We start from the raw sequence: 26,982 nt of genomic DNA, 5'->3' as shown, positions 1-26,982 counted from the left end.
GCACAAATGTGCCCAGGGCGAGTGTGGCCGCAGCGGTCCATGAGGCTGCAAGGAGCACCAAGGCTTTTGGTTGCTTCATGGACCAAAAGCGACAGCTCTCCCAGGCTCCACAAAATAAGTGGTGAAAACCAGAAGTGCACAGAAAACACGAGGTTGACGTGCTTCTGCAAAAAGGGCTGCCGGCAACGCCTGGCGCTGGCTGGAGTTAGCAAGTGAAATTGAGGGAACACCACGAGCCACTCGGGCAGACTTTTTCAGCTACTCACAGCACTCAAATGCTCTGACAGCATCAGTCCTTCCCTGTGCTCCAACACCACGGGAACAACTCGCCCAAAAAGCAGCAGCCCAAGTGCTTTTACTCACACGCAAGGCTTCAGTACTTTCACACCAACCTGGGAGCGAGCGAGCGCCAAATGAATTCGAGGTTTTCCAATCAGCACTAAAATCAGCGTTATTTATAAAATTGGAGATTCCAGTACATAATGCCACGACCCCACTGAACTGCGGGTTGGGAACATCAGGAGGTCCGTACTTACACAGGAACAGATAAAATTAACTGCAGGTGCCTCCCTTCCCATAGACAGTGACTTCCAAAAACAACACGTTGTTACTCAAACAGAAAGGAAACTCTTCCCATTGACATTTCTCGGGGACAATATTACAATTCTTATCTCACGGATCAGCAAGGATAAGAAAAAACTCGTGTCGCCTCCAAACCCTTTCACAAGTTACGTGCTTATTTGAAGCTCCAGCAAATGTCTCAAATACCCCAAAATGGGACCAGTGCCATCCTCCCAGCCCAGAACTGCCACCCCCGTTAAAACCCCCAGAGATTCTGGTGCATGGATCTGTTAGGATCAGCAAACGTGGTGGGACATCCTGAATGCCAACGTACCTCAGGTTAGGAAAGATAAAAGGGTCTGGAGCCGTGAGCCCCCTTGTCCAGCAGTGATAATGGAGGATGCAGGGGCCTCCGAGAGAAGTTGTTGAATGGAGATAAGGAAAAAGGTTGAGCTCTGGTGTTGATACAGGGAAAGAGCGGATGAAGGGAGATCCCTTCAGAAAAGCAGTCTCTTCCCTGCTACCCTTCTGCTGTTCAGGCTGTGAAGTATTCCGTTGTTCAGGAAACAGAGAAATTTACTGCACAAATTATCCCAAAGAATACAGAATATTTGCTGTGAGGAACTCAAACATCTCTACAGCTGCCTATCTATCCACACACATATATAGCAAACATATTTACATAAATCATCTTTATACGATGAAGCCTGGAGGAAGTCATAAACCACAATGGATCCACAACGCCCTTACAACTCACTCGTTATCGCAAGTCACGGCCTTTGCAAACATGCTCCTGCAGGTACCTCACCACGGGTACAGGCCAGCATCTCTGCCCCGCTGTCCAAAGCCCCAAGGAACCGCAGAGTCAGTGGCTGTCACCTCCGTAGCTGGAATTACTCAGGCAGCATGACTGTCAGCTCTTATTTTCAGGGATGGGATCCTCTCGGGCTACGAACATCAGCTATGAAACTGCCTCACCTCTTCCCAGAAGACCGATGGGATGGGCTCTGTCGTTTCACAGATCCTCCACATCTTCTGCTTTCCTCCCTTGAAGGTTTTCTCTCCTGCTCTCCGCCATCACCCCAGCTATTTACTCGGAGAAGTGGATGCCCCATATTGCCCTGTACAGCCCCAGCAGAATAGAAATCAAAGCAATATTCTCCTTCCATCCATTTTAAGGAGTCCACATGGTGTTTACAACGTGTTAGGGACAAAGAGTTAGGAGACAAAGGCAAAAGAAATGAAAACACAACTCAGGACCAGCTCTGTCCTCATTCCCCCAGCACCTTTCAAACAAGCCGATTCCCCAGGCAGGTAAAGGTAACTCTTCGAAACCTGGCTAAACTGTCGGCAATCAAGCTCAAAACATCAAAACACGGCATTTGATTTGAAAACACAGCAGCGCTGTTAGAGGCGGAACAAGTGGCACAAAGTGCGCACAAGGATAACAACGAGAAGTTGTAAATACCTCACCCTGTGTCCACACCACTGCTGTTGTGCCGTGCTCTGGCGAGCAGAGCAAGGCTGCTCCTTGTACTTTGTGTTTAAAGTGAGCTGGGTGCTTCGTGCAGCAACTTCTGCTTGTTTTTCTTTGTTTTTCCAGAATACTCAAGCCCCAAAACTGAGGCTGCATCTTCAGAAAACCCGGAGTCCTCAGCCAGCTGTCACTGAACATAATGGTCCCACACAAATCAACACAAACTCCAGGGTTTGGTGTCCCCAGCCCCAGTGATGGCTGATAACTGAAGAGCATGAATTAAACCACCTCACCCTCTCCTGTCCCTTAGGTACCTGAGGGCTGGGGTCCACAAGCTTCCAACCTCCAGTCCTCCTGAGAGTAATCTGCAATAGAATTGCTGAATTCATTGTGTCCCTGAAAGAAAGCAGAGAAGCTCAGTGTATCTAGCCTCTGGGGAACACAGAGATTTGGAAGGAACAGCTAATTCTGTGGTGGTCTGGACATCAGCCACCTCACACTGTACTTGATCTACACGTCAGATCAGAGGGTTTGCAATTCAGCCCAAACCCAGAATCTATAAGGGGAATTGGGGGAAGTGTTCTGTACAGCTTTGCTCACCGTTTTACTCGCAGCTATCAGGGTGGCTTTGTTGTTGTTGTTGTCGTTCTTGAAATTGCAATCCATATTTACAGCCTAAGGATTAGCTTTTATCGGTCAATGGTTGACACGCCACCTGGGAGCCTCATGAGAGCTCCCTGTTAATATTTAACCATGTATTACTCTTTCCGACATCCAGCATCTTACAAACATCCCTGTTCACTCTAACCTACTCCCCTGACAAACCTGCTCCTTCACACTGCGATCCCAGAAGACCCCAGAGAATCACAGCAAAGCGATCCAGGCAGCCACAGATGTCCTAAACACGAGTGTAATTGAGTCTCACTGAGCATAAATTCTCTACCTGTACTTTATTTTGAACTCCCTGCCCCAGCAGGATGTGCACCACCTCCCTGTTCATCCGTGTGGTGCTGGGGGCAAGCTCCTCATCAGGTCGATTTATTTCCTGATTGGCACCGTGGGCTGACCAGGCTGAGATGTCAGCACCCTAGTGCTGGATGAGAAGATGCTGAATGAGGACAAACCACAAAGGACTAGCAGAGAGGTTTGTATCTTACGTTCTGAGAAACAGAGACAAATGAAGACTCGCAGAAGTGCTTCCATGTCTAGTGATGGTCTAAGGACATCTTGTTTTTCCAAATGTAGGTCTAACATGAGCTGTTACTTCTACCTACAAACCTTTTCCTGAAAATAAGGAGTGATACGATCAAAGCACGAGGCGAAAAGTATAACCTTTGCTTTCTGAAAAGATAAGAGAGGAATAAAATTGCTTTTCTCAAGGCCACCGAGAAGGATGTTGTAGTAAACAAGGCAGGAAAGAATGAAAGCTAAGCTGACACATTCGGCTCTGTGGGGATAAGGAAGATTGCGTCTGAGGTATGTTATGTGGAAAGATGTATAAAGTGTAACCCAGACACAAAATAAGAGCAAATCTATACTGAAAAGGACGTGGAGTTTACAGCAAACAGGGAAGCGGAGCTGTCCATGACTGAGAAAGGTAATGGAACGGGCGGAAGTATAAGATTAACCACAAGGAGATTAAGCTGATAACTAATGATCTACACAGAAATGTCAGACAGAGGTTAAGATTTTAATCTGGACAGATTCCATGGCATACTCACCAATTGTAAACATCAGTACTGAAGCTGAATTTGCGTTTGGGGATGAAGGTACTGCAAGGGAGCCAGAGAGAGGAACAAAATGTGATCCAGATGCCCCCCTTCCACCACCCAGAAAGCCAGGGAGCTGGATGAGGAGGGAATGGTGAAGCACCACCTGAGGCTAGTTGTACAGAGAAGCATTTGGAAGCTAAATGCTGCCACGGAGCACAGCTAATGAGCACTGCTGCCCAGACTTTTTTTCCCTTAACTCACCAGGAGGCATAACCCATCCTAGTGTTCGGTGGCTCAGCACGCTGCCCAAACACACGCTGGGCAGGGAACGGCTGCAGCAGGGAGCTGATTACAATGCCAGGCTCTGTCCCACTGCATGCACTCCGAGGGGAAAGGGCTTTGCTCCTCGCCAGGACTGCTGGAGGCAGCAGCAGGGACAGGCTCGGCGCCTGGAGCAGCCAGAGCCCTGCCCTGCCGGGGATGGAAGCGCAGCAGTTACACCCCCAGGGAGCAGCCAGCACGCAGGAGGGGTTGCCAAAGGGCTAACACAGATCCTTCTGGGGCAGACAATTCCCAATTGCTGCTTCTTGGTGAGTGCTCAGACCCATCAGACAGACCCACAGATGCCTGCGCTCGCTACCCAGGCGCAGCAGCCACGTTTCCAACCAGAGGACCTCTCTGGTCACTTGCTCTGGACTCCTGTTTATTGCCAACAGATTCAACTTCCACTTGGCTGATCAATTTTAGAAAGTTATCTGGTCCTGATTTAAATGATTTTAGTGACAAGAAGCTGACCACAAGCTTTAACTGTTTTAGAGAACGAGCAGCACTGAAAGCGAGCTTTGTTCCTAGCCTGGTTTGCTCCACTTCAACTCCCAAGCCGAAGGCCCCGTTATCAGATTTATTCCCCACATCCATACATCCAAAACTAAGTATTGTAAAGCATTTTTCCACTGATAGGTTTCATGGTTTTCACTGGACCTACGGCTATTTTTTTTTTAATTTTTTTATTTTTTTCAAAATCACACTTGAACTGTGGAAAAGGAAAAATGTTTGCAGCTTCTCATTCCTGGCTATATTGGTATCAAACAGACAGATTATATATGCCCATGTAACATTCTTTCACCTACTGTAGTCCTTTTGGCCACACCAACTCCTGTACACTAATCTACACACCTCTCTCCCTCTGCCCAAAGCTCTAAGTATGCTCTCCGCAGTTTATTTCTAGGTATAAGAATTTACTTAGCACTGAAATAGATACTGGTTGCTTGCAGCCCTAGAGCCAAGCAGTTGAGACCTCTCTCTGAAATATATTTTTATTTACTACTTGCCCTTGTCATCTTCGGTGTACCAGTAATGCCTACTTCCAAATAATTCAGTGTAAAATAATATGCAGCCCTACACCCGCTATCCAGCTCAGCTCCATCCAGACACACATCCACCCGATGGTTTCTCATTGCAAGCGTTCCCTGCAGTTTTTGATCTCCAGGATACACGCCCTGCCACATCACCCTGCTTCTCTAATCAAAGTCCCAGAAAGAAACAATAAAAGAGACAAAACGTCAGACAGATACAAGCTTAAGGAAGAACAGAAGACTAGAGATTGGTAAAAAGAAACAAACCATATTGCACAAGCCTACCTTAGAGGCCTTTACTCTATTTCTACTTATAAATTATGCAAGGGAAAATTGTAATCTGAAGGAATTTAATCCCAAACTAGTTGTGCCACCCCCAATAAAGACAAGAGAACAGTGGGGGAACTACATCAGCTGCAGTTGGATCGGATTCTCAATCGTTCTTCCACAATTGTAACCGGCTCCAACGGTCAGAACCTTGAAAATTCTGGTTTATTCCATGCCTCTGACACTGTAAATTCTTAAAACAAGGCTGACCATCACCGCACTCACTTTGTTCAGTAACGAGGAAGCACGGTAGTAGCACAAGTCTCATTATCAGCCAGCTCAACTGCGCTGAGCACAGGGAGAAACAAGATCTGCCCGCACAACATGAGCCGTGCAGGCTCCTGTCCACCCCGTGCCACCCCTGCCAAGAAGCTGCAGCCTCGGGGATGTTTACCAGCACGGCAGTGGCCATACAGTCTGACCACCCGTTACCATCAGCACTGTCCATTTCCGAGTAATTAAGACCATTCAGAGCTGATCTGCTTGATACCCTCAGCGTTGAGCCTTGACGCCTGCCGATCCCTAAATGGGGTAATTACTGCAGGGGGGAAAAAAAAAACATATGGAAATAATCCTACAATGGATATAATCCTCTGAAAAAGCACTATACTAACGAGTTTGCTCTCTCGGGATGACAACGTGGGACTCTCCTGCACAAAACCTGAAGCCCTATCGGTTTCTCCAGAGACAAAGAGTCTTTTTCTCAAGCTAAGCAGGGAGGGTTTCGAATCGCAGCACAGAGCAGCCATCCTTGCAAGCAATCTTCAACTGGAATGGAGCCGAAGAACTTTTCGAGATGCCACCCAGCCCATCCACCTGTCCGGGGACAGATCAAATACTTTACCTACGACATTTCTGACAGCTGTTTGTCTAAAATGTTCTTAAAGATCTCCAGATAAATTTTCGCCTCAAGGCACTTCCTGCATTCACCGTATTTATTTATTTTTTTTCCATATTTATTTTTTGAGCTTTATTGAAGCCTCACTCGTCAGCAGGTCCGTGCGACCGGCTCCATTTTACAGACAAACATTGAGGCCCGGACAGGGGAAGCAAATTGCACAGAACCACCCAAACGGCCAACAACAGCGCCGAGAGGAGACCGGCGGTGTCAAAGTCCACCTCCAGCACACGATCCTCTGCAAAACACTTGGTGCAGAGCGAGCACTTGGTTTATTGCTCAGTCCCGTTTGCTCCCCTGCGGTATCAAAGCAAGGCTCGTGTTTGAAACCGTGCCACTTCAAATTAGGCTTTGGGTGGGTGAACGTGTTGCTGTAATGGATAGTCACCGGCGAATCTGAGCATGGGGAGACCTGAAGCTTGTTTAAAAACACAATCTGGAGTTTTTTGTTATCGCAGAATTGAGCATGTGGAAAAACAACATGCTTTTCCCCACGCTGCTCAACAAGAACAGAGATGCAGCTCCTCCTCCTGCAGAGCCACTCAGACCCGGGGACATTTTTCTTATCGCCCCCACCAAATCCACAGGCTCGCAGGGGAGCGTTTCATATTCCTCAAAACAAAACCTGCTGCTTGATAAACCTATTAGAACGAGATACCTTTATCAAGTAGTTTTGTATCTAGCCACAGAAATGCGATCTCTAAGTGCTGAGAGAGCAGCCAAACACTGTACAAATTATTTAAACAGCAACAGAGATAACGTTATTGTAGTGTGGAAGAGAAGCCTAAGGAAATGGTGATCCATACATGACATTTCTCTTCTCTCACGGGCTTTTGCTAATTTAATAGCTGTAGAAACCTGCCAATGAGGTGAAGAAGTTGTTTCAGATAAATCACTGGTTTCCACATAACTGCTTTTTCATTAAGTCTTCCAGCACGACAGCTCCTGCACATTAGGCTTTCAGTTCTGCCAGAAACGCACGCCACGCACAGATCCGCCAAGTCTAAAACCCACAGAATTGAACGAACAGAGAAACAGTTTGCTGAGCTTTAAATTTTTAACACTGCTTTAAAACAAAAGCCTTATTCCTTTAAGCCACATTAAGGCTCCACCGGGTGAGACGGTCAGACATCACAGTGAGGAGCTCCATTTCCTCCCTGGCTTTCGGGAGCTTTTGAGGGGTACTTACAAGGGAACTCTTGGACTCATTCATCCTGAGCCGAAGCTGTGTAAACACATCCAGCGCAATCAGCCTTATTTCAGAAAGATGACGTTCAGAAAAAAACTGAAGACGAGGAAAAAGCAGCCCCATTTGTTTTTATTAAGTCACTGCCTTTATGTTTTCATTACCCACGGACTACGACTGATTGTTTTTGTGGAACAGATAGGAAGCATTTGTCTGATACTCAAATTTTAATGAATAGCTTTATTGCTTATGAAATATTAAAATCCTTGCACTGCTGTGACACAACGTGGATGCCTAACAAAATCTACAAAGCTAACAGAAGAATGCTTGGTTACCACATCTCTGTTGTCCTTGTTATCCTGTGAGGTCTGCTGACTTGCATGTGCCTTATTCTTAGGAAACCCAACACCCTGCTAGAGCTTCCTACGTGATTGTAAGATTTTCCAGCTGTGTCTTTAATGGTGCAACAGGGTCCAGGCCCACCTCTGAGTGTGAGCATTCCTTACATACGTTCTTGATTGCAGAAAGCTGGCATTACGAGGCAGTTCTAGATTCACAAGGGGAGTGACCTCCTCCCTCCCTGCCCCAGACAATCTGCTTTGCAAAAAGCACTAAACGAGAACGAGGAGCTTGCTACCTGCATTCCCTTAACTCTGTGCATTGACTTAAAAGCCATCAGTGCGTCCCTGTAACCTGAGCTCAGGCGCAGCTCATCGTGTCAGGGCCCCAAAATTGCAGCGCGGCCACATCCCAGCAGCAACAGCAACTCGGTGGGAGTCCCAGGTGACCAGCAATAAGCTTTGCACATCTCCAGAAGCCTTCAAATTACACAGGAAACAAATAATTGGAGCTGTCCTATGACCAGATCAATGTAATTTCCCTTCCTTGACTAAGAAGATCTTAGAAACCTTATGATCTCCACCACATAGATTAATCAGACTGACCTTGTTAAATACCTGTCACCCTCATTACGTTTGCATATGACCAAGGCTTATAAAAGTCAGGAGCTCAACTGCCCGGCACCTGCCAGTGCTTCAGCACTTACAGCGTGGTAGCTGATGTCTGGGAAGGCTGAAAATGCCCGATTTACCATTACAATGGAGCAGTATTTCTTAACATCCTGAAAAAGGGCACTTCTAACCTGATCCACAAGATCAAAATCACGTTTATTTTTTCTTGAGAGCTCTGAAGTGATGCCAGAGAAACCAGGTACACCCTGAGCCCTTTAAAAAGAAAGGCAACAAGAAAATGAATCCTAGTGTTCTGCCGAACACTGTTCTATTCTAAGCAGACTTTCTTTCCATCTCTTTTTCTGGGAGTTCCTGCAAAACACCCTCATCCTCAGAGCCTCTGACCCCGACGTGCTCCAGAGGCAGCCTCTGGTCAGGGCCGTACCTGAGCACGATCGCCAGCGAAGGAATTCACCCAGGGTGCTGAGCCAGAGGCTCCTTGTTCATACAAGAGCATCAGCTTGCCCAGCCCCAGTCCTTCTCCTCTGCAGTGATTCTGGCCGTATTTTGGAGAAGAGAGAGGGAAATTCCACGTCAGAAAATTTTCTGGACACGAACAGGTGCCAAGCGCGCTGCACTGCTGTTTTCAGCTCATTTAAATACAGATTCACGGGGAAGCCAGACTCAAACGAAAACATTACGCTCGCTCAGCCAACATTCGAGCGCTCCGCAAAGCCAAAGTTAATTCTCTGTTTGTTTGAAATTTCCCAAGCCAAAATAAAAGCAACGCCGCCGACTCTCCGACAACGCCAGCCCAGCCGGCGCAGCGCCCCCCCGGTCCCCTCACCTAACCACGGCCAGATAAAGGTTATGAACGCACGCAGCTGCAATCCCCAGCATTTATTTCAGTGACCGAGCCCCGGAGCGCTGCTTCGTGCGCTTACGCAAGGCCAGCCGCAAACTTTGGATCAAAGCAGCGACCGAAATAACTGCAGGCACGCCGCGAGCAGCTCAGCCCCGCTGCCAGGTCGAGCACAGCCCGTGCCCCCCCCAGCTTCCCGCTACCCAACCTATTTTTTTTTTTTTTCCCCTTCCCAGCTAAGCAGCAGCCCTAATTAAGGAGCATAAACATCCCAGCAAGTTCATTCACGTCCCTCCAATAGGAACTCGCAGACAATTATAGGATATAATTGGGAAGCGTGATCGTTGAACTTTTCACCAGCTATTGTTAGAGACAGAGAAGGGTGAGAGCCGCTTCCTCAGGACACAGACAGTTATTCACAGCATCTGTCATTAATCAGAGGTCCCGAAGTCACCGACCTTTCAGCTAGAAATAATCTTTGCAGTGGTCACACTCCCCCCAAAAAAAAATAACCCCAGGTATATGTGCAGTGGAGGGGTTAAACACAAGGTGTATTTACAGTGGCCATCCCTGTCAAATGCAACTCCTGATAGAGAAAGATGCTGCAGAGAGCTTTGCCAAGTGGCATGTTTCAGTTGGTCTCCTTGCACACACTGAATATACGTCTTTGTAGGGACTCGAGCGGTTCACAATCCTTTCGAGGCCTTCTACAAGAAGGCCTTTCATCATACAATGTAAGCACCGTATGAAATCACACGTATCTTGAATTTACTCTGCTCTATTTGCCAAAATCTGGGAAGAGGCACCAGAATTGTATTTTCATTTAGAATACTTTTACCCTTTATTTTAAATCTTAAAAATTTTAATGAAGAGCCATTGCTCTGCCTTCATTAAGAGGGGTGAGCAGAGGGAAACGTACAGGATATATAAACCAGCCAGTTCCTTATCTCGACTTACCACACCAGAGCACCCCAGCAGTCAGTAGGATTTGCTCTGAATGAAACAATCTCCTCCTCCCCAGGCAAACACATCAGGCTGGGTGAACCATTTGCAGCGCTCCCATTCATGCATTACTAACACCAGTTAACCCCGTTGCTCAGGTTTGTTTTTTTAATCATTCCCTGACTTCCTACCTCTACATCCATGCCCAGACAACAGCATTTTCCGACGAACGCGTCTGCCAAGCGTAGTCAGCCCGCTCTATTTTGTCTAACAAGGGCTAATGCAGGTTCCCTTGTTTAAGGGAAACACAGTAACTTGGATCTGTCCTTGAAGTGGGAAAAATAAGTATTCTAGCTGAAGTACCCGTGGCATGCCAGCCCTGGAAATAACAAGTAGTTGACATTGGGTTGCCACTGAAGCCTGAGCAGCGATCCCAACTCAGAGCATCTTCCATGCCCCTGCATGTTAAACTCCTCTGCAGCCCGGACAGCAGCTTACAGCAAGAGCTTTGGGGAAGGGGTGAAGGAAAAAAGAATTAAAATCGCAGCTCAAACCAAACAAGATTAATGTTTCTTCCATTTTATGGGTACAATACCTCATTCTCCTTTTCAGCTGATCAAACACGTTCACCTGGACAAGGTGTCCATACAGAAATCGCTAACTTTGGAGCAATTTATCTCTATTTACTGCCATTAACTGTTGGGCGAGTTGGGAATTAGTCCCCATCCAAGTGCTCTGAAGACAGAAGGGATCAAACCGTCACTTCTGTTTGAAGTGCTGGTTGTGGATAAGGGGGATAAGGAAACCATTAACCCCTGTGTTTAAGCATAGGTGCAGCAGTGAAGAAGCCCAAGAAACACCAACGTGGGGGGACCACAGGAGCTGCGTACATGGGGACTTAATAGCATGCTGAAACACCAAGTATTGAAACCCTACAGCCTTGCGTCAGCCCAGGTCAGTGTGCTGTTAAAGCAAAAAACCAAACTAGGGTCTTCTTCACAGCACCAAGTCCTGCTCATTATTTTAAGTAGGTAGTATACTCTTAAATAGCCATTGGTGTGGACTCTTTCACCCCTTCTTCCCAATTCCACAGGCTGCATCGCACCACCAAGCACCGTAAATGTCTCAACTACTCTTTATAAGCTGAAGTGAGTTAGTTTAGGATGTCCAGCAGTTTGCAAGCATCACAATAGCCCTGACCACAAGCGCTACACGCGCTCAATAAAGCTGTCGCTTGGCAAGGTTCGGAACAGACGCCCCAGTGAGATTATCGGGTGTCAACTTCCATCTGGCATTTGTCAGAGCTGGGAAGGAAAAAAAGAGGCAGGTCTTATCAGATCTCCAAATAAAAAGAGCACTTCCACTTCATGTGGTAGCAACTGGAAAAATTTCTTTGTGTTTGAAGCTTTAAAAATATCTTGCCCTTGAGGTTGGCTAAGTCTGTGCAGTGCTTCGAGACCCCTTTCCCATACAAAGGTAATAAAGCTCAGCTTATGGTTACCGAAATTCCCAGCACATAAAAATTACAGGAAGCTGTTGCTAAGTAGTATTTCTACCTAAGTAAACATCACAAAATGTTTCCCACACACACCTCTGAACTTTATTATTCAAATCTGCCTTGAAGATGTTCATCGTTGCAGGATTTCTTCTGGCACCAGTCTCTTTAAAAGCTGTTTCACAGCAGTTGAAAAACACTTCAGGCTGAGCAACGTTTTTCTTAGTGCTTTGTTGTGTTGTTTGTACTAGGAAACAAAGCAGGCTACTAAAGCAACTCTTCAGATCCTTACCTGTCCCCTACCTGTCCCATTATTTTGCCTGGACAGGTCACAGGAAAAGGAAAGAGATTCAGCTGTAACCCCAGTCTCCAGACCTGCTTACACACCATAAAAAAATCCAGACAAGCATCATTATTTTCATACAGTGCCTTTCTTTAGCAGCTCCTTTACATGCCAATTACTCCAGACTGTTATCACTACTACCTGCTCTATTTTATCCTCTTCAACTGGCACAAATGGTTTTATTTACCTTCCCCTTCCTTTTAATGAGGTTAATATTTTGCAAATTTGTGATTACACTGATTGAGAGAGATACCTTTTGTTTTTAATCACATAAAGCAATAGTTTGAAGAAAGAGTCTACGTACAAACCTGAAATGGCCCCCCTACACTCTTAGTAACTCAAATTCCTACGTAGCATGAAGTCCCGAGACCACAAAGATAAAAGAATCCTGCAAAGGTTTCATTTGGAATGAACAGGAGAACTTGAATTTCACCACTCGTATTTCAGATATTTGTCCTTATATCCCAGGAATGCAGCCCTTCGGTAGTCACCAAGGGACTGGCTGATATTACAGATTGCTTTCCTGTTAATTTTTATTTGGCCATTCCATTTTTCCTTCCTACTACCTTACTCTACCTCTAGATGACCCGACACACAAGTTAAAGGCTGAATTGCTTTTACAATGAGACTGTCGAAAACATCAGACTGCTTCGAATTACGTATGGACAGGGAAGACTGACTGCAGAGAGAATTGGCAGGAAATCCTATTTCACAGGGAATTGTTCCTTCCGCAAGTGGAGTGACAGACATATAGCATTTTTATTACATTTAAAAAAAAAAAAAAAACACATGGAAAAAAATGCAAAATATGAAAATCATGTTTGGCAAATCTGAACTGAGGTCTAGGACGTGGCATTTCCAGCATTTTTGTTGTCTGAATTCTTCAGCAACGGCGCTCTCTGCATGAACATGCTGCGCTGAACTAAGAACTACATTTTTATGGCAATGAAAATAAGAGTATGTACATATAAAAAGGCCTTACAAAAACGTGGGCTGAAAAGGTACAAAACCTCCAGAATAGTCACAGCCCTTGGCTGCCATAAACAGCACAAGGCTAGACCCAAATTCCAAACAGACTACATATTTCTCTCCCTTCCTACCCAAAATACAACGTGAGTTGGCCTTAGCTGAACTGACTTGCTTCTCACACCAAGACAAGTGATTTTGAAAAAAGGAAAGGAAAGCTTGCAGGAAACACATCCTGACCAATCTCGATTTTTGGTATATCCACCTACACGTCTTCATACTCACACAGAGATTCTTCAGCATCACGAGTTTGCTGTTTCAGAGCACACGGCTGCCCACAAATCATTTCAGTTCCTCCCGACTGGCTTCATGCACAACCTTAGCTCTAAGGTCTGTAAGAAGATCTTCACTTTGTTGTCTTCAACGCGTTATCACCAACTGAAAAAAAATTCTGGGCTGGAGTTAGAGCTGTAAGTATGATTCAGAGACTTGGAAGTGTGCCTCCGAGATAATTACACGCTGTAACTGAAAGTTAGTTTTGGAGTCAACTGGGATATCTGTGCTGATTAAAAGACAGAAATACCAAAGACGCATGCTCAGCGTGAGATGTGGTGGGGATGGCACCCAAGTGGCCACGGGCAGCAGGCACAAAAGGGCCAGGGACTGGTGTGGAAGGCATGGGGGACTCCAGGGGATCCCCTTTGGTCCTGACCATTCCCACCTCCCTCCCATCACGTTCAGCTTCTGCACGGTGCCATCCTCCAACCTTCATGCACATCCTCGCGAGGTTCCTGCTCATCTCCCTCGTTTCTCCAGCAAGATTCAAAGGCTGGCAAAGTAGATTCAGCGGGCTGGCAAAGCTTGCCAGCTTGGGACCTTTCCCTGTTGAACTGACACACATTCTGTAGCATCAAAACAAGCGGTAGTTGAGTATTCCTGAAGTATGGTTTTCTGGCAGACAGAACAGCAAAATATCACAGTCCACAGTCCCAGGGCAGAACTATCTAGCAGGGCTATCAGCCTTTGGTGTTTAGACCTCAACAACTTCCCATCCGAAGAAGAAAAATAGAAAACTACAAAACTGAGGTTTTATGCTAAGTTCTGTGAACAGTGCATGAACACAAACATCAAAAACCTGCGCTAAAACAAACAAAACCCAACTTCCCCCCAGAAAACTATACTGAAACTTCTGCATTTCATCCCACCACTGCAAAAAGAAAAAAAAAAAAAAAAAAGCAACTAAAAAAGAAGAGGGGAAAATACTTAAAAACCCAAATGATGTGAGACTTCAGCACGCTCAATGAGACAGCACTAGCTGCAGAAGATTCCCGGATAAGCTGCGTAAATGCAGAGGGAAAGACTTCCTGACATTAATACCCTCAGTGCTGGGTGTTACTCTGAGCTCTTCAGGCAAAGGAAAGCCAAAGTACAATTCACACAAGCTTATAATAATCTTGACAAAACAATTACACATGCTAAGGATACGTTAGGGCTGGCAAAAGAACAGAGAAGGCAGCGATTCCACTAACAGATACACTAAATAAATGCCCCAATCTCTCCCATAGCTACTAGAGTGCGTGTACTGGAAGTCTAAAACAGTCAAAAAAAAGGCTAACACATGTAAAAGAGTACCGAAGAACAGTTAAAATAGCTTCTGAGGTATAGAGGCAGGTGTCACCAGGCACAATGTAATGCAGATACCATCTCGTTGAGAACACCAGCTACCAATGAAAGCACGAAGCTTAGCATTCAAAACAAAGCTAAGTAGGAGTAAGTGCTTTTGAAAATGCACATCAGTTACAGCCAAAGTATGCAGGAGCCCGGCTTCTCTACATTTTCTCAAAAGGAACACAGAAAACCAGATGGAGAATTTGCATAGAATTTCTTCTGAAATCGTTTCCGAATTCAAATTTCAAATTCAAGTCAAACAGATTTATTAGGCTGGCTTCTTTAGGTACCTAAGTGCATGATCACGCACAGTATCCTCCGATGAATTTAGCTGAATTTGTGTGAGAGGCTGAGGAGCTGAGATTTCTGCCCCTAAGGTAAAAATATTACATTCCTACAGGTTTCGTGGAAATAGGCAGTCACATAAAGGAGAGAAACCATACATTCCAGCCTGCTGTAGCACAGCCCCAGAAGATTCACAGGAATGAGGGACATTATGAATGGTCCAGCCACAGAAAACGTTTCAGTTAGGTCTTTAACCCCATGAAATAGTAGAAAATGCAAAACAGGAACGTGTAAGAAACCAGGTTTCAGTGCTGATAATAACTGTACACCAAAAGAGTTTAGAAACTAAAGTGCTTTATAACCTGAGTTTTCATTTAAAAAAAGAAACACACATACACTCCTGCATGTTCTTGCTCATACCCTGTTATTCCGGCAATAAAAAATAACCACTTTCTTTAAAAGGAAGCTAGACAATTTGGGGTGAGGAGTAGCAGAGGGGAAACCACATTAATTTCATTAGCGTATGCATACTGCTAGGAATTCCTTCTCAAATTTGGCACTTAGCACTCAGAGTTGCCCTTTAAAGCTTGGCAAGAAATGCTCTCCAGCCCGCAAGTTTCCTAATTTCGTCTTAGGACACACTGCTTCATTTGGATGCACTACCTCCAAGACAGACAGCTCTGAATGTGTCAGTTTTACCTCAATTCACTTTGCTCCCCGTCAGTCATAACATAAATCAAAGCAAATATATAATTAAAACTAAACTTAAGGTCGGCTCCAAGCTTGGAAAAAACAAATCTGTATGAAATTAAAAGCAACCCTAACACAGTTTCAGACCTGGGGTTCAGGGGTTAGGACAGCAGCTGCCTTTCTGAACACACCTCTCTCTCTGAACCAAAACCCGAGCCTGAAAGCGCGATTCCTTCTCCCTCCCCAGGGCTCCTGCAATGGGCAGGCACTGCCCAGGACCTCTCTTTTTCCTCCTTTTCCTTTTCTTCCAGTCCGATTCGGCTTCCAGCGTCTCACTGTGTGCAAACACTGCTCACCCATCCACCTATCTTGCACATTTTATGACCGGATGGTTTCAGTAAAAATATAATTGCACTCTTCCGGAGTCAGGTTTATTCCTGAAAGACCTTTCCTGCTGCTTTGTTTCCGTCTTTCAATCAACCTGGACTTTTAATCCCATAGCCAAGCCCCAGAAGCACTAATACCACTAACCAGTACACAAGATAACAGCTATACTCACAGCACACTGAACCGGGGAGCTCTAGGCAGTCCCTGACTTTCTAGAGAAACGAAACACAGCATTTTTGGACACACTATTCACACAGGTGATTAACAGCTGACGTCTCAGCTCCCAGACAGATCTGAGAGGTTAAAACCCACACTGAAAGCACACCACTCACCGCCCCGCAGACCCACCTCTCTGGCAGCGGTCGTGGGTCCAGCAGCGCTCGATGAAGATGCCGTTGATCACAGTGGGCGGGCAGTTGCTTTTCCCTTTCACAGTGCCCGGACACACATCTCCACACTCTTCTTTGTCATCCTTGTTGGCGACGATGTAGTTGTCTTCTACAGAATCCAAAATCCTCGACCAGTCGATGGTGGACAAGTAGCACAATTCGTTGTTCTTCTCGATCCGCACGGCGCCTCGAGTGATGTTCATCAGGTTGTAGAGGCCGATCTCCTTCAGGTGAACCATCTCAAAAATGACGAGCGCGTAGTTAAAGAACAGATGGGTTCCTCGAATCACAGTGAGGTTGGGGAAGAGTCCCTTTAAGCTCTCCAGGCCGTAGACGCGAAAAAGCAGCAAGTAGTCTGTAATCATAGTCAGTTTGGGAAAGCTGAGCTCGCGGAAATCTTCAGGCTTGGTTTTAAACATCAGCAATATTTGCAAGTGGCCCTCGATCACAGTGCAGTTCTCAAGCATGTTCAGCCGGGTCAGATTGTTGCGAATGTCCATGCTTCTGCAAACTGGAAGGCAAAGAACAACGCTATTTACTTATTTTTTAAAAAAACAGTTTTCCAAATACACCCATTTTTCCAACCGTGCCATAATATATCGCTACGTTCAGAACACACAGCCAGGGCCTTTTCAATAAAAGCACGCTTCGAGCGTTAAGAAATACACTGTTGGGAACGCTCCCTGGTATAGGGTTACAAAATATGAACTGAAAGAGTATTTCATAATTTTTTTCTGCCATCTTGAGCTGCTGGATATTACCCCTATCACGACCGGAGCGGCAACAGCAGCCCGCAGACGTCATTCAGCGTTTACAAAGTAAGAGGTGTCCATGCAACAGAGTCTGTTTTCTTTAGATAGTTGCCAGCGACACACCTACCTCATCCCAGATTGTGCAATTAATGCCACTGGATTAGAGGGAGTAATTTAGAATGGTTGCAGGGAGGGAAGAGATAGGAAAAGAAGAATGGGGAGGAAATGACAGTGCTCGGGAAGGGAAAAAACTGGAAATCCACATGGAAGATGCAGCCTCGGCTCTCGCCCAGACTTTGCTGATGAGTAATTTACTACACCAGTCATTTGTGCCCCGAGCATTCTTTTCAGGTTAGGCGTTTTGTTGTTGGGTTGTGTTTTTTTGTTATTATTTTCTAAAGGTTGCAAATCTCCCTGCCTTGGCTACCTGGACAGTTTGTTGAGCAGAACCAGTAACCCAAAGAACCGGCAGAGCAAACAAGGATACGAAGCCTGGGTTAGAAGGGAAACAGAATAACACGAAGCCAGGCAGCAGCAAAAAGTTGGGAAGAAGGAAACAAGTCTGAATGGGGAAAATTTGAATTCTAATTACAGGTAAGGAAATCTAGAGCACCATGTCCACACAACACAATGAAAACCCTAGCGATAACCCTTTAGAAAAACAAATTTCATGAAAGATAGAGCCAGCCCTTAACACTCTGGGAGAACATCAGAGGAAAGGGAAGCCTGTCTGGTGATACAAGCGTGCAAGACAACCACTTCCACCTGCCCAGGTGGAAATATTTAATTTTAAGACTGCATCTACTTTAGGAGTCCTCTTTTGACTACAGCAGAGACTTGCCCCCGCACACACACACACTCCCCTTTGGAGTTAAAAGCCCAGCACATTTACTTTTCTTTGTCACTATGTATAAAATTAAACTTCAAGAACACACTCAGCAATAATCAGGGCTTCCAGAATTAACATATGCCCAGATGTTTGATGGTTACAATCGCCTGACTCCTCCCGGCTGTACAAAGACCACTGCTGTGCGGGTTAAAAATAAATTCTATGCAAACGTCTTAATGATTATTCAGAAATCTGCTCCACTGCAATAAAAAATAAAACTGGCAGCACTAATATAGGATCCGGAGCAATGTTATTGCCCAATAGGATTTTTGGCACCGTATCCAAGTCGTTTCACAAATTTCTTTCTGGAAGAAATAGCTAATGCACACTGCACCAGGGATCGCGGGTGTTCCTAAGGTGGGGAAGGAAATCTGAAGACCACATAGGAGCAAGAAACACCGCAGAAAAATGGGAAGCAAACCAGAAAGCTCGTTGTCCATCCCAGGCAGGGGATCAAAGAACTGGGGGAGCAATAGCTTTGGTTTAAGGAAGGTTTCTTGTTATTTAATTTAATCAATTTTGACGAGTATCTCCAAGGGAGGGGGCGTGCGACACAGCCCCATCACCTGGGCCTTTCTGCAAGAGCTGCAAACCTCCAAGTTACGTGTCTGAGGCTCAGATCAAGAAGCAAATAAATTGTCAGCCCTGATGGGGGAAGGAAAAACCTCGAAGAAATGCCATCAGCATAAGGAGGATTTTTTTTTTTTTTTTAGTAACAAGTAAAATCAGCACATTCATATGTTATTCCAAACTTAAGCTGCCTATGCTGGGAAGCAATTAGCTGCTTTGCAGCTTCTAACAAGCTCCTGACATTCAATCAAGAAGGAGCAATTGGTGGGAGCATAATCACTGCTGATCAACTGGTGCCAAATGGAAAAGCTTCAACAAATCTAAAGCTGTGCAGAAGGACAGAATAATTCCCAGCCACACACAGACTGGGAAGGAGAGAAGGTTCGGGGACTTCTCCCTGGGTTGTTTCTTACTGAAAGGCTTGCGTGTTTCATTGCCCAGGAGAATATATTCTATTAAGGTCAAAAATTTTAATCAAGAACGCATATATATTTTAAATCATTCCCCAAAAAAATCCTGCGTCTATGCCAGTAGCTTCTTCAGGAAAGGACCAATAACACTCAAAAACATTGAAATTCAATGTACAAGTGACCAATGGAGCTGGAACTATCTGGTAATGCAAAATCCACCTCCTTGTTTCTTAATAACTACTTGCCAAGCACAGAGGTGAAATAACAGCAAGCTGACCGAGGTGGAACCCAGGAGCAATTGCTCCATCACAGACCTCACAGAAATGGACAGGCCAAAAAGATACAGCTCAACCCTGCAGCCGAAGAATTACTTCTGAGAGTAAAAGCTCCAGGCTTTTATCATGGCTTAAGGCCACAAAAAGCACCTACACACTACATGTAGTCACCCGAGTCTTTCATCATCATTCTGAGGGGAATTGGGTAAGTCACCAGAAACCGGCCCTGCCCCAGGCACTCAGCCCCCAGCATGGAGAAGAAAAGAAAGCAGCTCAAAGGCTTTCCTCCCTCCTCCAAAAACACGATTTAGACACCCATGCAGGGTACAAACCACCCTCACCTGCAGCATTCCCCCCACTGCAGCTTGCAGAGAAGGCAGCCAAAGGCTGAGACAGACAAATATTTTCACGAAGTGTGTGAAAGCAAAAAAGTTAGATGAAGCTAAACCTAAAAAGAGGCAGGTGATGCTTGTGGGTAAACAGCAAAGCATTTTGAAGAGTTAATTAATTGTATAGATCTACTGGAGCTGGAAGCACACATCCACAGTCCATCAGCTCACTTGGCTTTTTAGAACTATTTTTGTATTTTGGGCCAATTCTCAACTCTCACACAGAGAGCATTATTTGTGAGCAGTGCTGCCAGCACAGACCAGACAGGAGATTCCACACGCCCTGGCAAACCAGGATGTGACCTGAGTTCTTCAAACTCTGCTGCTTTCAAACCTGAGCAATAGCATGTCATAAACCTGTATGTTTTCTGCAGGCCTTAAGGGGTTCCAGCACCAGGAGCTTCTGCCCAAGCCCTTTTCATGGAAGGAGATGTCAAACACTGCAACGTTAGCCTGGCAAAGAAACTTAAAAGGAATTTCAATCAAATCACATGCTCGTTTCCGAAACAAACAATTGAATAAAAGGCTACTATGATTGGAAATGTACAAAGATTCAGGGGCTTTATCCAGCTTTTTCCACATTCAGAGAAAATTACATTTAAGAATTATTTTTCGTTATCTACTTCAGTTTGGTTTTTAAGTGATAAGTATCACCACAGAAGCTGAACCTCATTTTTAATTCCTCAGGCATCGAGGAGAAGGAGTTACACCTATCTAAAACAAACCCTGCTTTTCTGCTGCGGGGTCCTCAATCTTTTCCTGCTCTTGAATTCTGTTCAGCAGTTTGCATCTTCTGCTCATGCAGCAGCTGCTGAAGTCGCCCATAAATTTATCGTTGCCAAGACAACGAGAAGCAGTTTTAAGCAAAGTAGTAAGTGGCTTTCCACAGCCTCTCTCAGTAGTATTTCTTCTGCAGGGGCAGGGGGATTACTCAGTGATTCAGTACAAAGGCTAGTCAGGTGCGATCCCGGGAGAGCAAAGTTGAGGAGTCAATTGTAAGGCAGACAACCTGGGTCCAAAAATACAGAAATCAGCAAAATAACTATCTCAGTCTGATTCCCTAATAGTAGGCCCAATGCTATTCCTGTTCAAGCTACTGGCAAAAGCCCTGCTAACACAGATTCCTGCGTTTCAGCAGAAACAGGCTCCGCGTCCAGCAGCACAGCACGACACTGCCAGAGAAGAAAAACTCCTCCATCCCTAGCTACTAAGCTATTCAAAGGAACTTAAAAAACAATAATAACAATAAAAAAAAAATATCATTATAGACACGTTTCATCAGATCCCCAAGAAAAAAGTTGCAAGTTTTTTTTTTTTTTTTTTTTTTTTTTTTTAATAAAAATAAAAAATCCTGGGATGCCAACCAAGCCTCTCGAACAAACTAGTTTGGTAGCAACCTTCAAGCGCTGAATGAAGAAAGGAGATCTGATGTCAGAGGTTACTTCTGGAGATACAGTTTAACCGAGGGAATAGCTGGAACTTAAGCCTTGTTTATAGTAAACTAGCTGGATACCAGACCTTAATGATTCACTGCTTTAGAGCTCTGGCTCTTGAACAATCGAGGCCAGGATGATGTAGGATTACACAGAAGGAACATAAACCATTTAAGATAACCATTAGTTAATTGCACATTTTAGAGTGTTCACTACCGACGTGAATAAAGGAATCATTTAGGAAAAATTGCACTCGCCGATTAAATCAAAAACTTGGTGATTCTATATAATGCTAACTTGTACACAGAAGGCATTAGGAAACTGGGAAATGGGCTTTTAGGTGTTTCTTAGGATAATTGAGACATGAAAGAATCCTGTTAAGGGACGGGACAGAAGAAAGGACCACAAGCCAGCTTCTAGCCTAGTGCAGTAACAGTTTAACAAACAGGAGCTATCTATTAGCAAAACATTTGTTTTTGAGCTTTGGTTTTGCACCTCAGTCACTTGGATCTGAGCAACAAAGCAAATTCAGAAATGCACTCAAAAGTGAGGCTGTTTATGAACCTGCAGCCTGCTCGGATAACATCTCGGGTGGCTGTTATCTTTCACTACGCAAGCCAGTGTTCCTGAACTAAGGGCCAGCCTGTCACGGAGCTTGCTTTCTTTAATGCCAAAAGCATACATAACCTCCCAGTCTGCCTCTAACGCCCGGTTTACTACAACATCACACTCTCCACATTCAAATCAAAACATCAGGGGAAAACAAGGCTCGTGCTGCTGTGTTTTTCCAAGCAAAGATACTGGAAGGGGTGGTGCTGGAACGACAGCATCCCGGGACCACGGGAGATCCATCAGAGCAATGAGCAGAGGTCACTGCCAGCAGATTTGGGGATTCGGTTGTCAACATTAAAATAAGTTATGTTCCACAAAACAGCCACCCCAAAATCGATCAGAAAGCCTGTGGGTTTTTTGTAGGCTATTCAGAATGAATGCACTGCCTCTCTAAAATAGCAAGGGCACACGCTGGGATGGTTGGTGGACACGGTCACTGCCTGCTTCTGACACTGCCCTGCTGCAGTCACTCTTCCTACTTTAAACCCCCCGGAGCGACATTTCACTCTAGACCGAGTCTCTCAACGTTAAAACGTAAGAGACCGGCTTCTTAATGAGTTTAGGAGCAGAAAAAAGAACCCCAAATGAATCAAAATTAACAACACCGAGGAAAATAACATTAAAAGGCTATTACTAAAGGAAAAAAAAAATGGAATTAGTCCCACCTAACATCAGCACAGAGAGCTCAGACAGATTCCTAACTCCCACCACCAGCAACAGCGTGCAAGTACAGCGACCAGCTTCAGGTGAAGAGCTTAGAAGAGGAAGAAGCATACTCTAACCTCTAGTGACTGTATTGATTAGCTTTCTACTAATTTCAAAAGGAGCCCAACGCATATTGCTCCTTTGATAGATGCCTGAGACCAGGTGAGGTGAATCCCACCCTGAATACCACAACTAATGAACTGCCGTGTGAGTCACGCATGAGATTTATTTCGAGAAGCTGCATTATGTTTACACAGTGATAAAGAAAAAATAAAAAGCCAAACCTGCTTTTCTTAACTAAAAAAGATGTGTGCATCTTCACGCTGTGAGCAGGTCTGGTCTCCTTTCCTTAACCCTTGCTTCTCCTCCTCTCAGCCACATCTGAACCCAACTAAACCAAATGTAAAAGAGGAAGAGAGCGCACACACACAGGATTCCCAAACACATGAAAACTGGGGATGGGTTAAGGAGGAAAACCTTCAGCATCTCCATCAAAAGACAGCTTCAAGAGTGAATAAACCCTCCATACAGCTTGCCTGCTCAACACACCATACGCTGCTTTTGCCCCGGCTCTTAGCAGATGTGAGACGAATGCTAGCATTGTCTGCAACAAGTAAAGGGAAGAAGAAGACACGTGGCACAAGAAATATCATGGTTCGGCTCAGAGCTCAGGGAATATTGTCACTGGAGAGCAGCGTTATCATGGGGCACGCTTGTACTGAATGCAGGACGCAAATCTCCAAGAAAGCAGACTTCATTAGTCCCGTTGCTCAGGGAACAACTTGTTTGCTTATGCAACTATTGTGCATGCATTTACCCTTCCAGCCACTCTGATGCAGGCCTCCACGTTAGCGTGTTGTTTTCAATCCACGCTGTGGTGCTGTGTGATCTAATCATTCTCAGAAAATGGAGTCAAACATCAAAGTAGCTGAAAACCTTTTGAATTCAGGAACTTACTGTCCAAACAGCCTCTAAGATACTTTGAAAAGTGTCTGTGTTGTATGAATGATACACAAATATTCCACCCCGGATGCTGCTTTTATGTCCTGTACATCGCTCCTGTCTCTCCATCCATAAATTGTAGAGCGTATTTTCCTACCACACAGATGAAGCAGCTATGATCGTATTCACTCTTGCAACCAAAGAGGCAGAATACGCTTTTAAGCACGTAAGTAAATAAATAAATAAAAAGCTTCAGCGTGGTGGTAATAATAATGTTTTCAAATTAGGAACTGCTGGACTAAAGTTGTGTATGGATTTATTATTAGTGCTATATGTCAACTACCTTCTCCATTCCTCTGTCGGTGATGGGCGGGTTTGTACATGCTTGCCAGCTATAACTTACCCTCCCTAGTTAAAAACATATCCGCAGTCTCTTTTAAAGGATTCTAATGTAACAGCGTTGTATGAGGTCGGAATTAGGTGTTTTTGAAATACGTGACTTGTCAGATTGCTGCAAAAAACGAGGCTGTCTCAAAGGTACACCCTGCTTTATTCCCTCAGTATCACCCCCGTTTTAAAAATGCCCAGGATTGTCTCGTCTGCACTTGATGCAATTCTCTTGCTGTGGCCTTTTCTGATGGGGAAGCTAACAGGTAGACTACGGGATGCGCTACGGGATTGACAATTTGAGCATCTAGTTAGTTCTCTTCAACTAAATATGTTCCTTACATTAAAAAAAAAAAAAGCAACTGTAATCATTGACATTAAAACCTTCGACTAGAGCAGTTTCTTAAGAAAGTTTATTCAATATTACCCATCAAAAGCAGCTCCTAAGGCTTAAACTCACATCAGCCATTAATTTCACGAGCTCGCCACCTCCAATTCACCACCTTTAGATCCCTACCTCGCATTCTACAAGTCGCTGTTTAAGCACAGATCCCTACCTTCGAGCTTTATCCCCCTTTAATACCCGCAGCTTTGGAAGATTACCTACAAGTATTCCTGCGGTTAATGACAAACCCTCCCGACTCGAAGCCTCGCCACGCTACGAACCTCTTGAAACTGGAGCTCGTTTTCAAACCAGCCTTAAAAGAGAAGCGTCGGGGAGCCCCAAACAGCCTCTTGTACCCCAACAGAAACCGGGGAGGCCCTGATAGAGGAGGGCAGCCCGGGCAGGGGCAGCACCCTGACCCCCTGGGCGTGTGGAGAAGCAGCCGAGCGGCGTGCCCGTGAGTAAACACCGCGGCAACCCGGGCACCCAGCGGGGGCCCCAAGCCCTTCCAGCCTCCGTCCTGCCCTCCCCGCTCCAATCTCGACCTCCTCCGAGCCGCCCCCTACCCCACTCACGGCCCCTCGGCAATTTGGGACCGAACCTCCCCACACACACACCCCACAGCGAGCCCTGAAGGTCACCCGAGCCGCTCCCGGGGTGAGGAGAGCTCCGGGCCCCTCCGGCACCACGGGGACCCGCAGGCCCCAACCGAGCCTTCCCCGGGGCCGCCGTCCCCACCGCCGCGGCCTGGGCTCGGCGGCGCTCGCCAGGTCCAAAGGGTGCAGGCGGCGGGGACCCGCCCGCCCCCTCACGGCGCCGGTGCCCCCCCCCCCCCCAAACCCTACCGCCCGTTTAGGCCTCGCCCCCCCCCACACACACCCCGGCTCCCCTACTCACTCTCCCCGCGGCCTCGGCCGCAGCAGGCCGCCAGCAGCAGCACCACGGCCCCGGCCAGCGCCGCCGCCGCTGCTCGTCTCGGTGCCATGCCCGCGTCCCTGCGGCCGCCGCGGCTCGGCGCGTCCCGGCTGGGGCGAATCAGAGGCCGCGGGGCGGGCGCGGGGGCCGGGCCGGGCTTCGCATCGTCGGTGAGGGACCCGCTGAGGGCCTCACCCCCCCCCCCCCCACCCCTCTTCCACCCACCCTCCTCCCTCTTCTTTTCCTTCTCCTTCTTTAATAGCCGCCGGCTGAGGGAAACGGGGCGGCCCCGTGTTCCTCCCCGCCGGCCCCCGGTGAGGCGTGAGGCCGCCGCCGCCTCGCAGCGCAGGCCGGGCTGGCGGCTGCCTGCTTGCCCTGGCCGGTAAACAAGGGGCTGCCCCCGTCAGCTGGGAGAGGAGAGGAGAGGAGCGGGGCGGCGGCAAAGGGCGGCGCAGAGCCGGGGCCGGGGCCGGGGGAGGAGCGGAGGAGGCGGCGGCGGCGGCTTCCACCTGCCGGGCCGCGGCGCTGAGGGAACGGGGACCGGGGACGGTCCTTTTTCAAGGGGAAAAGAAGCGATTTTGGGGGGGTTAAGGGTAAAGATTAGGCTGGGTTTGGGCCGGGTGGTGCTGTGTGAGGGCAGGAGGGCCAGCGCTGAGGAGCTATGTCAGCCCCTTTCTCCAGGGGGATGCAGCGTCTGATGCGTTTTCCTCTTTTTTTATTTTATTTTTTATTATTTTTTTTAGTCCTCTGCGCTTTGTAGTTGCACTAAGCCATTACACTACGGTTCCTGGCAACTTCCAGTAATTTCACCTGGCGCTTGCTTTCACCCACTTCTGGGAGATAGAGTTACATAAACTGCAGGAATAAAGCTTTTTTTTTCATTCCAAAACACTTAGTAAATACAGTCGTCTTCCCAATCTTTGCCACACCATCAGCTTTCAACAAACCCCACTTCTGTATTGCATTTCTTGCTCATTAATGGACCATGAGGCAGGCCACGGGTGAGCGGAGCACCAGAACTCTGCCTTGGCTCCATTTTCTGGACACCAAACTGCTTTAAAAGAGTTTGCATCGTTTTAAATATTTGTGTTCCTTTGCCATTTAAAGGATTGCTGCAGTTGCCACAGGGATATTGCATAGTTGTGAATGGGAGGAGGTATGGGCTATGAAATCACAGCTATTTTAGCCGAGCTCACGCTGACATTCTTTGAGGTTTCCCAGTTGGATGGGATAAGGTCAGGGGCCTGATTCTACTGAATCACTTCAGCGTAAACAATATCAACCGTGATGGTACCTGCGTAGCAATAACTGCATCCTACCCTTTGCAAAGTATTTAAATGCTTAGATGAAAGGGCCCGGTTTAAGTGGGGATGCCTTCTCTTGTGATTGTTATAGCAAGAGACGATGTGTATCTGCACAGCACGTTAGCTGTTGATCGAGCCTGTTGGTGTGTGGCAACTGCCATCATGGGAACATATTTTCCTGTTGCCATTTTCTCAAATGTTCCCTTCTACTTACAACTCACAGGTGCAGAGGAGACTCAGAACTTAACTCACTTCTCTAAAGAGTGCTCTAGGAAGTAAGGACAGCAAAGGAATGGAAACAGACACCAAAACTATACGTTCTGTGCTTGCAAATTAACCTGCCTTATGACTATAGACTTTGCATAAAGCAGAGAGAGCCAAACATCAACGAGACAGTTTGGGCTATGTGGAATTTATAATGTGACTGTAATAGCAACCTACTTTTGCTTACTCACTTATGTTCTCATTGCCTTTCATGTAATAATGATATCAGCTTACAGATTGGCACAGGAGGATTAAAG

General features: G+C 46.2%; 1 protein-coding gene across 2 annotated transcripts in view; it reads right to left on the bottom strand.

Moving 5' to 3' along the window:
• INSR (insulin receptor) overlaps nt 1–25,527 on the bottom strand; it is a 55,632-nt gene extending 30,105 nt beyond the window's left edge. Inside the window, exons 1-2 of one of the 2 annotated variants that reach the window (XM_082780140.1) lie at nt 25,383–25,527; nt 16,453–17,004 (exon numbers count right to left, since the gene is read on the bottom strand). In XM_082780140.1, the coding sequence (XP_082636266.1) occupies nt 16,453–16,993 (541 nt within the window). In that variant the 5' untranslated portion in view covers nt 16,994–17,004; nt 25,383–25,527. Of the gene's footprint in view, nt 1–16,452; nt 17,005–25,139; nt 25,335–25,382 lie in introns of those variants that run through there. The other variant, XM_082780139.1, reaches the window with a different exon arrangement.
• Nucleotides 25,528–26,982: the final 1,455 nt, after the last annotated feature.

This window comes from Aythya marila (genome assembly GCF_965140915.1).
Source record: "Aythya marila genome assembly, chromosome: 27".
NCBI classification, from domain to species: domain Eukaryota; kingdom Metazoa; phylum Chordata; class Aves; order Anseriformes; family Anatidae; genus Aythya; species Aythya marila.
Note: the sequence above shows the minus strand (reverse complement) of the source record. Positions and strands in the feature narration are given on the sequence as shown.